Source organism: Gekko japonicus, unplaced genomic scaffold (genome assembly GCF_001447785.1).
Source record: "Gekko japonicus isolate JY-2015 unplaced genomic scaffold, Gekko_japonicus_V1.1 scaffold490, whole genome shotgun sequence".
NCBI classification, from domain to species: domain Eukaryota; kingdom Metazoa; phylum Chordata; class Lepidosauria; order Squamata; family Gekkonidae; genus Gekko; species Gekko japonicus.
In genome coordinates, this window is record NW_015165249.1 from 710,738 (window position 1) to 725,510 (window position 14,773).

Consider the following 14,773-nt stretch of genomic DNA (forward strand, 5'->3'; position numbering starts at 1 on the left):
GGAAGCCTCAGGCTTCCGAACGGAAGTGGCTAGACACCGGTGGAGAGCGGTCAGACGGGGGTAAACCGATTACAACCGTTGTACTCAGGATACCACCACTTGGGGACCTAGTGGCAGAGTACAACAGTTTAAAGGGCTTTGCAACGGTTAGGGACGGAAGGCAGATGTTCTACGTGTGAACGCCGGTAAGTACACCGATTGCAACCGGCACCTATACCGTTGCAAACGCCACGTCTGAACGCACCCAGAGTGTTGGACTGGACAGGCCACTGGCCGGATCCAACATTGGCTTCTCTGGTGTTCTCATGTTCTTGTGAGAGCCGAAGCTCCCTTTAAGAGCTCATTCCCTGGAAGTCGTCTCGGTCCCTCAAGGTGCTCCTGGACCCAAATCCAGCTCTTTCCCCTGCAGACCAACCAGGCTGCCCCCTGAAACAAGCAACGAGTCAATTCCTGCAAAGATCATTAAAAGCAGGTACGATACAGGCCCCAAGAGACAGACGACTCAAAAACGATGGGATGGATCTTCAATTAAGAACCTGGGCGAAAAGATTTTGTCGGATGATGGACTCCATTTTATAATTGGATAAGGAGGAAACACAAAGATACAAGCTTCTTAATGTTGTAAGAAGAAGACTTTATGAACTTTTAAAATCTCACCGTCTGTTTCGTTGTGATGTGAAATGATAAGTAGAGGAGATTTATATGCAGATGACTTATTATTTTTGTTCCTTCCCCCCTCCCCTTCCCCTTTCTCATCTTTGTATACCCTAAAAACTTAATAAAATACACTTAAAAAAAAAAGAACCCAGAAGAAAAGAAATACTTGCTTCAGCTTGGAGCCTAAAGGACAGTAAAGTAGGAACCAGGTGAGACTCAAGTGGGGGGGGGGGTTTCCTGTGGGATTCCAGAATGGGGGATCTTGACTTCCCCAAAAGAATCATAGACTCACAGAGTCGGGAGGGGCCATAGAGGCCATCTAGCCCGGCCCCCTCCTCAATGCAGGATCAGCCGAGAGCGTCCCTGACAAGTGCTTGTCCAGCCGCTGCTTAAAGACTCCAAGTGAGGGGGAGCTTAACACCTTCCTGGGCAGCTGATTCCACTGTTGCACAACTCTGACTGTAAAAAGTTTTTCCTAAGTTCCAGCTGGTACCAGCCCTTAATTTAAACCCATTATTGCAAGTCCTCTCCTCTGCTGCCAACAAGAACAGCTCCCTGCCCACCTCCGAATACTTAAAGAGAGCAAACATGTCCCCCCTCAACCTCCTCTTCTCCAAACTGAATATTTCCAAGTCCCTTGGCCTTTCCTCCTGGTCTTGGTCTCCTACGGACCCCTGATCATCCTTGTCGCTCTCCTCTGCCCCAGGCTCCATTCTGTCCACATCCTATTTGAAGTGAGGCCTCCAGAACTGCACACAATACTCCAGGTGCAGCCTGACCAGTGCAACTCCTGAACCTGCTCCTGAGCCTTGCTTTCTAGAGCTGGGGGCACTGCTCCTGAGGATACCCGACTGGGCCTCCTGCAGAACAGGCTGCCAGTCAGAGCAGTCAACACTGATCTGGACAGTCTGACTCGGAAGAATGCATCTTCATCTGGTGGGTTGCACCTGCTCAAAAGGTAGGGTTGCCAACCTCCAGGTGGTGGCTGGAGATCTCCTGGGATTACAACTGATCTCCAGGCAACCCCTATTCTTGCAAGTCCTCTCCTCTGCTGCCCACAGGAACAGCTCCCTGCCCTCCTCCAAGGGACAGCCCTTCAGATACTTCAAGAGAGCCATCCTGTCCCCCCTCCACCTCCTCTTCTCCAGACTGGACATTCCCAGGTCCCTCAGCCTTTCTTCATAGGGCTTGGCCTGCAGGTTCTCCAACTTACCTCGAGTAAGATGGTGTCCGGGGCGTATCTTTCTTTCCAGTGGTCCAGAAAGACAAAATCCACCTTCTCCACTTCGTATTTCTTCTTCAGTTGTGGGATAATGTCTTCTGAATGGCCTTCCAGGATGGTCACCTGAAAGCAAAAGGACCCCGAAGTACTGAACTCCAAATATCGGACGCTGTCGCTACTTTTAAAAGCACCAGTCTCTCTTTGCCGACCGTGTTAATTGCCTGGATGGAAAACATTGGCCAAGCCACGTCAACAAGCTCTGGGTCACTCAGGGGCTTTGGTTTTTTTGGTGTTTGTGATAAATTGGCTCAATTATTTCCTCCACAAATATTTTGTCTCTGAGCAATTATAAAAAGCGATGACTTTGCTTCGAGTAAAGGGAAAGTTAACTCTCAGCTAGCGACAGGGGAAATTCCCCTGGTGGAAACACAATGGTCTCAGAAACCTCAATCAAATGCTGAGGCCCAAAGGAAATCAAAAGTACAGAGACATTTTAAAAGGCTGGATATAGTTCCCTCTTGCATGGAGTTACGGGCAAAGGATATAACAGATTCGCCTCCTTGCCCAAACCACAGCGCCCCCTTCAGGCAACAGACGCAGCAGGTCTCTGTGCTTAAACCTGGACTGTGAAGTGGGATGCTGTGGGTCTCTTCCGAAATAGCAAAGTGGCAGAACTGGGGCTTCAATGGCAGGGTCACATGACGAAAATCTCAGGCTCAGTCCCCAGCATAAGAAGAAGAACAGGAAGGAGGAGATTGGATTTATACCCCCCTTCACTCGGAGCCTCAGAGTGGCTTATGCTCTCCTTTCCCTTCCTCTCCCCTGTGAGGTAGGTGGGGCTGAGAGAGCTCTGAGAGAACTGCTCTTGAGAGAACAGCTCTGACAGAACTGTGGCTTGTCCAAGGTCACCCAGCAGCTGCAAGTGGAGGAGTGGGGAATCAAACCTGGTGCTCCCAACCACTACACCAAACTAGCATCTGACACAGTCTGGCCTCTTTCTCTCAAAGTCCCTGGAGAGTAGCTGATAGTCAGAGCAGACAGCATCAGAACAGACTGACCAAGTGCCGGACTCACTTCCGCACGGTCATTTTTGTCACTCGTTTGTCCCCATGGTGCTCCCAACCACGACACCAAACTAGCATCTGACTAGCATCTGGCCTCTTTCTCTCAAAGTCCCTGGAGAGTAGCTGATAGTCATTGGGAGGGGAACCCTGAAGCAATAGGGACAAACGAGTGACAAAAACAACAATGCAGGCCTCAATATAAAGCTGTTTCCTGGGATTCTGCAGTTGGGAAGTCCAGAAACACGTGATGCTGCCTTACCAAATCAGACCTTCAAGTCCATCAAGGTCAGTATTGTTTACTCAGACTGGCAGCAGCTCCCCAGGGTCTCAGGCAGAGGTCTCGCCATCACCCATGCCCTGATCCCCTAAGTAGTGCAAGATTGCAGGGACTGCAAGACGGAGCTCTTCCACCAGGCTTTCAATGAGGAGCCGCCCACCATTACCACCAACAATACTACGCGGACATCTCTAGTATAAGGCTGGCCCTAATGCGGAGTTAGAGCTATACCTACACAGGAGACCGGAAGATTGCTGAATCAGGAAACTGGATGGTAGATTTAGAGCGCACCATCTAATTGAATGAATTATTAATACTGCGAGCACTTTAAATGTTATGAATGTTTTAATTGTTTTAAAGTTTTAATGTAGACCAGGTACATTGTACCGACCGCTGTAATCCAATGTTTTAATTGTTGTAAACTGTTTTAAAGTTTTATGTAGACCAGGTACATTGTACCGACCACTGTAATCCGCCCTGAGCCTGTCCGCAGGGAGGGCGGGGTATAAATACAAATAATAAATAAATAAATAAGTGATGCTGGGGACTGTAACTGGGATATTCTGCATGCAAAGCAGATACTGTTACCACGACCCTCCTAGGAAAAGTAAACTGAACTCACTTTTCGTATTACAAGACTGGGAATGGGGCAGGCTGTGAGGGGAAGGGGGGGGATACGGCACTCCCACACGCACATAAGCCCTTGGCTTAGAAGTCAGATACCCAACCCTCTTTTCACTCTTGCTCAGAGTGAAAGAGGAGAGCGCAAAAGTGGGCTTGAAGCTCAACATCAAAAAAACTAAGATCATGGCATCCGGCCCCATCACTCCTTGGCAAACAGAAGTCGTGGAAGTAGTGACAGACTTCACGTTCCTGGGATCCCAGATCACCACAGACTGTGACAGCAGCCATGAAATTAAAAGATGCCTGCTCCTTGGGAGGAAAGCGATGGCGAACCTAAACAGCATGATAAAAAGTAGAGACATCATCCTGCCAACAAAAGTCCGCATGGTCAAAGCATGCTTTTGAATTATGGTGCTGGAGAAGACTCTTGAGAGTCCCCTGGACTGCCAGGAGATCAAATCAGTCAATCCTAAAGGAATTCAACCCTGACTGTTCCCTGGAAGGACAGATACTGAAGCTGAAGCTCAAATACTTTGGCCACCAAATGAGAAGGGAGCACTCACTGGACAAGACCCTGATGCTGGGAAAGATTGAAGGTCAAAGAAGATGGGGACGGCAAAGGATGAGATGGTTAGACAGTGTCATAGATGCAACGAACATGAAATTGAGCAAACTCCGGAGCACAACAGAAGACAGGAGGGCCTGGCGTGATGTGATCCATGGGGTCGTGAAGAGTTGGACTCGACTGTACGACTGAACAACAACAACCCCACCCTCTGCCTACCTGATCAGGATCCAAGCCTCACTCAAAACATATGTAAGACAGTCTACAGCACTGGAGAATAATCCCTAAACATACTGTAGACATATACACTATAACAAATTTTAAAAGATGTGTTTGTTGTATAGAGGTGAAGAATTCTGTCCACAATTATTATGCTACAGTGCAGCTGATGATAATACATTATTGAAGAGTTCAATGTTTTCAGTATTGAAAAGATGAATATAGTAACCAAAGATTCTGCTAGTGCTACTGTAATTATATGAGATGGATGATGTCCAAATAATACATTTCCTTTCGTTTACTATGAAACTTGTATTTTCTATTTTCAAGGGTTTTTTTCCCCCTACTCAGATATGGTAAAAACGAAGTTACACGTGCTAAAGTCGCATAAAGTCCAGCAGTTTGCAGCTCCTCCTTTCCAATATTGGGTATATTCACAGTTCTGATTGCAGAAAACTAATAGTTTTGTACTATTAAATTTCATAAAGATGCCAGGATAACATGATATGCTAAGTAAAGTTAAAATTGTGCATTTTATGCTGTTAAAGCAGCAGAATAAGTTTGGGTTGCATAATTAAGCATTACATAATTTCGAATTTTTCCAAATTTCAAATCTTTGTGTGTGTGTGTGTGTGGGGGGGGGTGTTCCCATAGCTTTAAAATTTCTGTACATTCCATACGTCCAGGCTGGAAATTACTACAGCCGCAGGAATTAACATTAACACAGGTTGGGGGAAGTCACAGCTTTGGCTCTTTTGGTGTCGGCAGGGATGCTGCCATTCGCTTAGCCAATCCGCACATTAGGGAACTTTTGTTGTTGTTGTTGTTCAGTTGCACAGTCGAGTCCGACTCTTCGCGACCCCATGGATCATCTCCCGCCAGGCCCTCCTGTCTTCCGCCGTCCTCTGGAGTTTGCTCAATTTCATGTTTGTTGCATCGATGACACTGTCTAGCCATCTCATCCTTTGCTGTCCCCGTCTTCTTTGACCTTCAATCTTTCCCAGCATCAGGGTCTTCTCCAGGGAGTGCTCCCTTCTCATTGGGTGGCCAAAGTACTTGAGCTTCAGTTTCATTATCTGGCCTTCCAGGGAACAGTCAGGGTTGATTTATTTTAGGATTGACTGATTTGATCTTTTTGCAGTCCAAGGGACTCTCAAGAGTCTTCTCCAGCACCATAGTTCAAAAGAATCTATTCTTCGGCGCTCGGCCTTCCTTATAGTCCAACTCTCGCAGCCATACATGACTACTGGGAATACCATTGCTTTGACCATGCGGACTTTTGTTGGCAGGGTGATGTCTCTACTTTTTATCATGCTGTTGAGGTTTGCCATCGCTTTCCTCCCCAGGAGCAGGAAACTAGTAACACAAAGTAATCACATTTACTTCTGAGAATATATCCTTGTTTTGCATCTTCTGTACCTTATCGTTGAGTCCAGCAATCTCGATAATTTCTTTTGCGATAGGAACAAACTCCGAGTTGAACTCGATGCTCAAAAGCCGAGCCTTTGGCTTCAAAAGCCGAGCGATCCTTATAGCTGAATAGCCACAATACGTCCCCAGCTCCAAAACAACGGAAGGATCAGTTTCCTCTACAATCTTATCTAGGATCAATCCTGAGAGGGACAAGATAAGAAACGGGAATGGGGAGTGAAGGTGGTAGAAGTCAGGGAAGCTAAATCAATGCAGTTAGAAAGTTTACTAGCTGGTAGAGGAGATTAAGATCTCTCTGTGTGTCCTTGAGTTGCAACAGAGACATTTAAAGGTCTGTGCATAACACAGCAATTTTTATTTTGACATCAGAAGCAGAAAAGAGGGCATGGGCAAAACAGTATCACGCTACTGATATTAGTTAAGTTGATGTTGTTGATGCATCAGACAAATAAAACGATTAAAAGGGTGCCACTGATTAAGTATTTTAAAATATTAAACTACTTGTAATGTTAGGTCTATCTAGCCAACACTTTCAAACCCGGATGGGTGTCGGAATCCCTCTTTGAAGAGGCATCTCCCCCCCAGCAGCAACACTTCTTCCAAGATGGCAACAAGAATGCGACACTGACAACTAGGGAAAATGTTTTGTTCTGCTTCATTCATACAAAAATGTACGTGGATTTAATCAATCAACTAGAACGTGTATGATTAGTTATCGAAGGTTTTAGAAAATAAGGTGACAGTCCTATTTTTATAAGCCAATAATATCAATATCCCTGTTTTCTTGAGCACTGCACCTAACTTTCCAGAAGCTGCTGAATGAACCGAAGTGTCTCTTGGTCTCTACCACTGAGCCACGGTCCCTCCCCTTTCAGGGGGAGCCCCTGGCCCCTTTCTAGAACTGGGTGAGGGCTGGTAACCGTCCTGATCAAGCCAGAATGCAAGGACCACCCAGCTTATTCCAGACATCTCCACCTGCCTTACACAGAATCAGATCATTGGTCCGCTTAGCCCAATATCGTCCACTCTGGCTGGCAGCAGCTCTCCAGAGTCTCGGGCAGAGAAACATCCTCCTCAAAATCCAGTTGTCTTAAATCCCTGAACTGGAGATGCCAGTATTGAACTTGGGATCTTCTGCCCGCGAACGATGTGCCATGATACTGCGCTACAGCCCCTCCCACCAGTACGGAAGTGATCTGTTTAGTATAGTCTCAAATTACTGGCCACGTTAAAATGGGGCTTCCCCATTCTAGTCAAGATTGCCACAGGGCTATGGTTCTTCTGCACGAAAAACTCCAGACAGTTGGCTGGTTATTGCTAGTAAGTGGGGGGAAAGGGGTGACACAGAGAATTTCTGCTGCAAAGAACTACAGGGGGAAAGCCGACTGGAATCTTTCTTGAGCTCTTCCAGATGGAGACGACAGTTGCTGCTTTCTCAAACCGAGGGGGACTACGTTCAGAAAAGGGAAGGAGAAATGAACAGGACAAAGTAGCCAAGTGGAAGACAGCTCCGTCACACACACAGAATGGATATTTGGGAGACACAGGGGGAAAGCCGACTGGAATCTTTCTTGAGCTCTTCCAGATGGAGACGACAGTTGCTGCTTTCTCAAACCGAGGGGGACTACGTTCAGAAAAGGGAAGGTGAAATGAACAGGACAAAGTAGTGAAGTGGAAGGCAGCTCCGTCTCACACACACAGAATGGATATTTGGGAGACAGGTGCAGTGAAGGGTAACCCACATGGAAATGCATGCAGCTGTAAAGAAAAGTGCAAAGATTAAAGTTATATAACAATATTAGAACAGCTACAAAGGATCAGACCAAGGGTTCATCTAGTCTGGAATCCTGTTTCACAAAGAGACCGAACAGATGCCTCTGGAAGGCCTACAAGCCCCCTGGTATTGGTATTCAGATAGTTTCTGTTTCTGAATACAGAGATTCCATTTATCTTTGTAGTTAATAGCCACTGATGAACCAGTTCCCCTTTAAGGTAAAGGTTCCCTTGCTCGAAAGCCAGTCGAGTCCGACTCTAGGGTTGCAGTGCTCATCTCCGTTTCAAAGCCGAAGAGCCAGCGCTGCCCGAAGACGTTTCCGTGGTCATGTGGCCGGCATGACTAAACACCGAGGCGCACGGAACGCTGTTACCTTCCCACCGAAGTGGTACCTATTTATCTACTTGCAATTTCTTGCTTTCGAACTGCTAGGTTGGCAGGAGCTGGAACTAGAGACGGGAGCTCACTCCGTCCTGCGGCACACTCGGGTCTCGAACTGCTGAACTACCGGCCTTCCACAGCCTGCAGTTCAGCGTCTTAACCACTTGAGCCACCACAGCTCCTAGTTCCCCTTTACAACCAACTAAACTAATGGTCATCATCACTGGAGTTTATGACTGGAGACGGCAGACTGCACTGTTCATTCTAAAGCTGGATTTGGCCTAGCAGCCTTGTATGGCTGACCTTACCCATTTGGTCCACCTTCTTTCACTGACATGACCTTAGTCTCTTGAAGATCCACGAGAGGATGGAACAGACTAGATCAGTTGACAAGAAGCTTTTGGCCTATGGGGCAGGGCCATGGCTCAGTAATAAAGCATGCTCTTGGCATGCAGAAGACCTCAGGTTCAATCCCCCGTTAAAGGATCACAGGTAGCAAGTGGTGGGAAAGACTCCTCTCTGCTTCAGATCCCAGCATGGGTCATTGCCAGCATAGCTAGTACAAACTAGGGATGGGCACGAACTGGGAAAATGGGGGTTCGTGGGGTATCGCCAACCACGAACCTCCACGAACCTCTCCATTTAATGAACCGGTTTGTGGTTCGTGATGCAGTGCGGCTTGTAAAAGCCATTTAAAGGAATACCTTTAAATGGCTTTTCCAAGCCGTGCCACGACTTGCGAGTGAATTTAAATGCCTTCACTCACTGAGTTGCGCCGCGGCAGGGCTTTGAGAAGGCATTTAAAGAGACCGCAGTCTCTTTAAATGCCTTCTCCAAGCCCCGCCACCAGTGCTGGCATGTCTGCTGACATGAACCACACGAACCTCTCAAAGCCACCTGGGAGGTTCATGGGGATGTCCATGGTGGCGGGATGGCACAAACCTCAGTTTGCAAACCACAAACCGGGCCTGGTTTGTCACAAATTTCTGTTCATAATTCGATTTGTGCCCATCCCAGGTACACACCATATGTCTGACTCCATATGTGGCAGCTTCACTCCTAAGGAAGACTTTTAACATTTATTAAATTTTTAAAAATATCTTTGGACCCAAGGGTTGGGAAGGAGAATGTGTTTTTCAGTATGAGCACTGTGATGACGTAGATCAGAGCAAAAATGCACACACAGGGACCCCTCATATAGCACATATTCAACCAGTGCTGTGTGAGCTGCACTGGCTTCCAGTGGAGCACCAGATCAAGTTCAAGGTTCTGGTTTTGACCTTCAAGGCCATTAGCGGTAGGGACCTACATATCTTCGGGACCGCCTCTCCCAGTGGAAGTGCCTCTCCCAGTGGAAGAGCACTATGCTCAGGAAATAAGAACTTCCTGGTGGTCCCCGGCCCGAGAGAGGTCCGGCTGTCCTCGACCAAGGCCAGGGCTTTTTCAGCTCTGGCCCCTGCCTGGTGGAACGCTCTGCCGGAAGACATCCGTGCCCTGCGGGAGCTGTTACCTTTCCGCAGGGCGTGTAAGGCAGAGATGTTCCGCCAGGCTTTCGGTTGAGGACAGTGATGGGACTTCATCTGGCACTGGCATGTGGTTCCTCATTCCTCACAGCCCCTCCCCTCAGGGAGACTGGGGAGTCAGGATTTTCCACCACCTTAAGTACCGTATATACTCTGTTCTCACTTACTGTTATTTATTGCACTGTTTTTAATGTAGTCGTATGTGAATGTATAACACGGTTGTAAGCCGCCCTGAGCCCTGCTTGTAGGGAAGGGGCGGCCTAGTAAATCCAATTTAATAAATAAAATACTTATATAGCACCAGTTGGAGCTTGTATTTTTGTTGTTGTTGTTGTTGTTAAAAGAAGTCATACATCCCATTCACTTTTACAACCTCAAGCGATCACCTGCACCGATTTCTCAGGATGAACAGGTCTCATTTCTGAAACACTCGTGGATCAGACTGGCACAGGAATTCTCTCTTGACAGGCCCAAATAATGCCATGCCTGTCCACCAGGGCATGCTGTTTAATCGGTTCCTTTCTGCTTTTAGCTGGAAGCAACAGGAGCTGCTTCCGTGACGCCAATGCCAGATCCCCACAGCTACTCTGCAAGGCCTCTCCCATTTTTACGTCACCCTAAAACAATCTCCCTTCCTTACCACGTGCTGCTTTGAAGGTGAAAGATCTGTTCACCTGGAGTACAATTAAGTCCAAGTCTCCAGTCCCACTAATGTCAGTGGGAGGGGTTTAAGCAGGTGCTTAAAAAACAAACCGCCTCAAGCCCCACTTCTCTGTGCCCTGCCTTTGGAGGTAAGGCAGGTGGCAACTAGGGCAGGGCATTTTCTGTGGTGGCACCTTGCCTTTGGACCACCCTGCCCTTTTAGGCTTTCTCGGCAGCTACTTTACTGTCTTTTAGGCACCAGGCTAAAAGACATTTTTTAACCCAAGCTTTTAATGATCTGCTTCTGTTTTATGGATAGTTTTTGTGCTGCCTATATCTAATGGCATGTGTTTTAATGATTTGTGTTTTAATGGCTTCTTTTAAATACTCTGGTTTCAATTGTAAGCTGCTTTGAGCAGGACCCCCAAAAGGTGGCATGGAAACATTCTAAATAAATAAATGAAATATTTCCATTGCAGTTATTTTAAATATTATACACTTGTATGGTATACGCTGTAACCATCAGGGACCCTAGATTCTATTTAAATAAATGCTGAATCAGGCCGTCCAAGCACTGTGGGAAGAAAAGCATTTCATGGTTGCCCTTGATTTGTCCCTTAAGCATGTAAAGGGCAAATACACACACAAACTCCTCCCTTGTACTGTTCATCCTTTAACACCGTAATACAGTCATTCTTAATATTTATATAGCGCTTTCCCTAGGGCGTCTTCAAGTCCACATTCTGAATACAACAGCCAGTATTATAATCATTGTGCAGACATAGAATCATACAGCTGGAAGGAATCTCCAGGGTCATCTAGTCCAACCCCCTGCACAACCCCTGTTCCATGCCCAAAAGATGACGAAAAACCTCCAGGATCTCCGGCCAGCCTGGCCTGGAGAAAATTGCTTTCTGATTCCAAAGTGGTGATCAGCATTTCCCTGGGCCTGTAAGAAAGGGCCATGAGAACGAAGCACTGATGCAACCCTCCCTGCCCTCCCTCTCATGATCTGCCTAAGCTCACAAAATCAGCATTGTTGTCCGATGGCCATCTAGCCTCCGTTTGAAAACCTCTGAAGAAGGAGAGTTCACCACTTCCCAAGGAAGCCTGTTCCACTGAGGAACCACTCTAATTGTCAGGAGGCTGGAGAGAAATAGCTTCTGCTTAAGGCCATCTTGTGATGTCACAATTATTTCAGTTTTACTGAAGGAGAACTGAATACTTGGCTTGGGGGTTGGGGCAGGGGAACCTAATTTGCTTAACAAAATTCAAACTCAGTCGCCCCTTAAAGACCAAGAAAACTGTCCAGGGTAAGAGCTGTGGTGAGTCAAAGCTCCCTTGGTCAGATACAATCTGTTATTATATCCCATATTTGTCAAAGTGAACTTTGACTCACCATAGCTCATACCCTGGACAATTTTGTTAGTTTTTAAGGTGCCACCGAACTCACATTTTGTTTGACTGCCATGGAATAACACGGCTACCCACCTGATTTCCTCAAGTCACTTTAATGCTTGTCAGATTTGAACCCTTGTTTTCTCTCTCCTTACAGTTAAAATGCCAAGCTGTGTACTTTGTACTTTCTTAATGGCTTGTGGATGAACAAATAAGAGTGAATCGATGGAATTGATCTTCCCCTGGTCAGCCTTAGCGGCACAATCCGGGATGTCAGTTTCTCAGATATCAAGAGGAGGAGGAGATTGGATTTATACCCCGCCCTTCACTCGGAGCCTCAGAGCAGCTTACGAACTCCTTTCCCTTCCCCTCCCCACAACAGACACCCTGTGAGGTGGGTGGGGCTGAGAGAGTTCTGACACAAACTGCTCTTTCAGGAACAGCTGTGCCAGAGCTTGTGACTGACCCAAGGTCACATCAGCAGGTGCAAGTGGAGGAGTGGGGAATCAAACCCGGTTCTCCCAGATTAGAGTACGCACACTTAACCACTACACCAAACTGGCTCAACTGCAGAACAGTTTAAGCCTGTGCATTTAGTTTGTGGTGGTGGTGGTGGGATGTTAGGGTATTGTTGGCAAGAAAGTCCAGGATTTGATTTTGTAGCTCTTTTCTCTAGAAAAGGAATTGACCCTTGATTATTTACACCAGAAAGGTTCCAAGGAATCTTCATCAGACAGGGCTGGGGACCGTATAACAGCAACCGCTTGCGCTGCACAGGACGGCCTCTTCCTCCCAGCTGCCAGAACTGCCAGCAAGACTGATCTGGTAAGAGAGGCAGCTTGAAGTCCTGCTCCTGTCTCACCTTGGCTGGCCTGTCCGCTAGGCTCACCCAGGCAATCACCTGGGGTGCAAGAGGTGCAGGGGAGGCAACGAGGCCTATCACCCCCCCACCTGCCCACCCATGGCATCGGGGTCTCCCATGGCAAGCAGCAGCCCCAGGAGGAGCCCATGGCCCCAGTGGGGACACTGCTCTTACCCGGGGCTCTTTTTGTAGAAAAAGCCCAGCAGGAACTCATTAGCATAATAGGCCGCACCCAACAGCAAAACTCATTAGCATATTAGGCCACACCCTGACAGCACCGCTCATTAGCACATTAGGCCACACCCCCGTGTTACCAGAAGTGTGGTCATCCACCCACACCCACCTTTCCCTTCTTATTCTGTTTACCTTGTTTGTTGTCAAAACAGGGCTTTTTTTGTAGCAGGAACTCCTTTGCATGTTAGGCCACACGCCCCTAATGTAGCCAATCCTAATGAGTTTCTGCTATTGGGTGTGGCCTATTATGCTAATGAGTTCCTGCTGGGCGTGGCCAACTCGGGAGCCAGCCGGAACTCCGTTCCTGTGCGTTCCTGCCCAAAAATAGCCCTGCTCTTACCCTCGCTCCATCACAGGGGCGGAGGGGGCACACCTAGCCCCTTTCCCTTTCCCCTCGGCACAGCCTGGACCTTTTCTTCCTCCCCCACTGTGGGCGAAGGGCGATGAGGAGGACGGGCGCTGCCCCACATTGTTTCCTCTGCATCTCATTGCTATGCAGGGTATCAGGAAGGCAGGCATTGTCTCGCCACCTCTGGATGCTGGCTTGGACATCTAGCCTAAGGTACTCGTACAGAATACAGATCGAGAATCTGACGGCCTGGAATGTTAAAAAATAGCTCCTCTTCCATGCTATTTTTCTTCCTTTAGTTATTGTGCGCAGCCTTTCGCTCAGCTGAGAAAATAATCATCAAGAGACCCCTGGCCCGAGACATCCGGCTGCCCTGGCTCCAACCTGGTGGAACCCTCTGCCAAATCACCTCTGTGCCCTGTGGGACCTGATGCCATTCCGCAGGGCTTGTGAGGCAGAGATGTTCCTCCAGGCCCATGGTTGAGAACAGCAATAGTTTCCCGATCAGCCGAGCCTCTTCCTTTTGTCCACTTCCCCCGTGGGGTAAGAATAATGGGTTTCTAGGCACCCTTTGGAAGGATTATTATACTGTTTTAATGTTTATAATTGTTTTAACTTGTATTTAAACATTGTACACCACTCTGAGCCCCACGTATTGGCGGAGGGTGGTCTAAAAATCAATCAATCAAACAAATAAATAAATAAATATGTTCCAGTTGTCCCTATTTACCAAAGACCATCCCTATTTCCTGGTTCCTGTCCTTGGTACCTCTCTGTTCCTGTTTTTCCTTTTAGAGAAATGTTTGGGCTGACTTTTAAACATGAACAGAATGCTGAATAAAAAGTATACTTTGGCCCCGATCACACGGGCCAGATATCGCGGGGGGGAGGTGTGGCTAATTGCCCCGGCAGAGTTTGATCTGTGATTATGCAATCAGACGCACCAGCGGCACACCACGGGTCCTTCCCTCGGCGCCGGCGAGTAAATGAGAGACCGGAGGGGAATGCCGCGCCCCGGCGCGATCACACCAAGGGAGTCTGGAGGCAGCCCGTGGCAAACGTTTACTAGTACTTTGGAGGTACTAGTTTTTTAACGCACATTTTCAGCGGTAAGCCACGGGTGCGCTCCACTTCCCAGATGTTGGGGTGTGATCGTGCCCAGATAATCCGCCCACCATCCGTGCCTCTCCCGCGGCAACTTTGCCGTGTGACCGGGGCCTATCATAGGCAACGTAACATAAGAGAGGGTCATGTAATTGATGGCATAGGGGGCAAGCAGGGCTGCCAACATCAGGTTGGGAAATACCTGGAGATTTGGGGGTTGGAGCCTGGGGAGGGCGAGGGCTGGGGACGAGAGGGGCCTCAGTGGAGTATAACGCCACAGAGTCCACCTTCCAGAGCGTCTATTTTCTCCAAAGGAGCCGATCTCCATAGCCTGGAGCTCAGTTGTAATCCTAGGAGATCTCCAGGGCCCACCTGGGGGAGGTTGGCAACCCTATTCCCCTGAGGGACGGCCGCCTGCTGCAGAGGTTACCTTTCTCATCCCCCACG

At 48.0% G+C, this 14,773-nt stretch overlaps 1 protein-coding gene across 1 annotated transcript in view; it reads right to left on the minus strand.

Moving 5' to 3' along the window:
- The window catches only part of COMT (catechol-O-methyltransferase), a gene marked incomplete at its 5' end in the record, with an annotated part of 16,421 nt that extends 1,652 nt beyond the window's left edge, over positions 1-14,769 (minus strand). The window contains 3 exons of the mRNA XM_015410112.1: positions 1,871-2,002; positions 6,048-6,241; positions 14,757-14,769. Of these exons, the coding sequence (XP_015265598.1) occupies positions 1,871-2,002; positions 6,048-6,241; positions 14,757-14,769 (339 nt within the window). The remainder of the gene's footprint in view (positions 1-1,870; positions 2,003-6,047; positions 6,242-14,756) is intronic.
- Between the last annotated feature and the right edge of the window lie 4 nt (positions 14,770-14,773).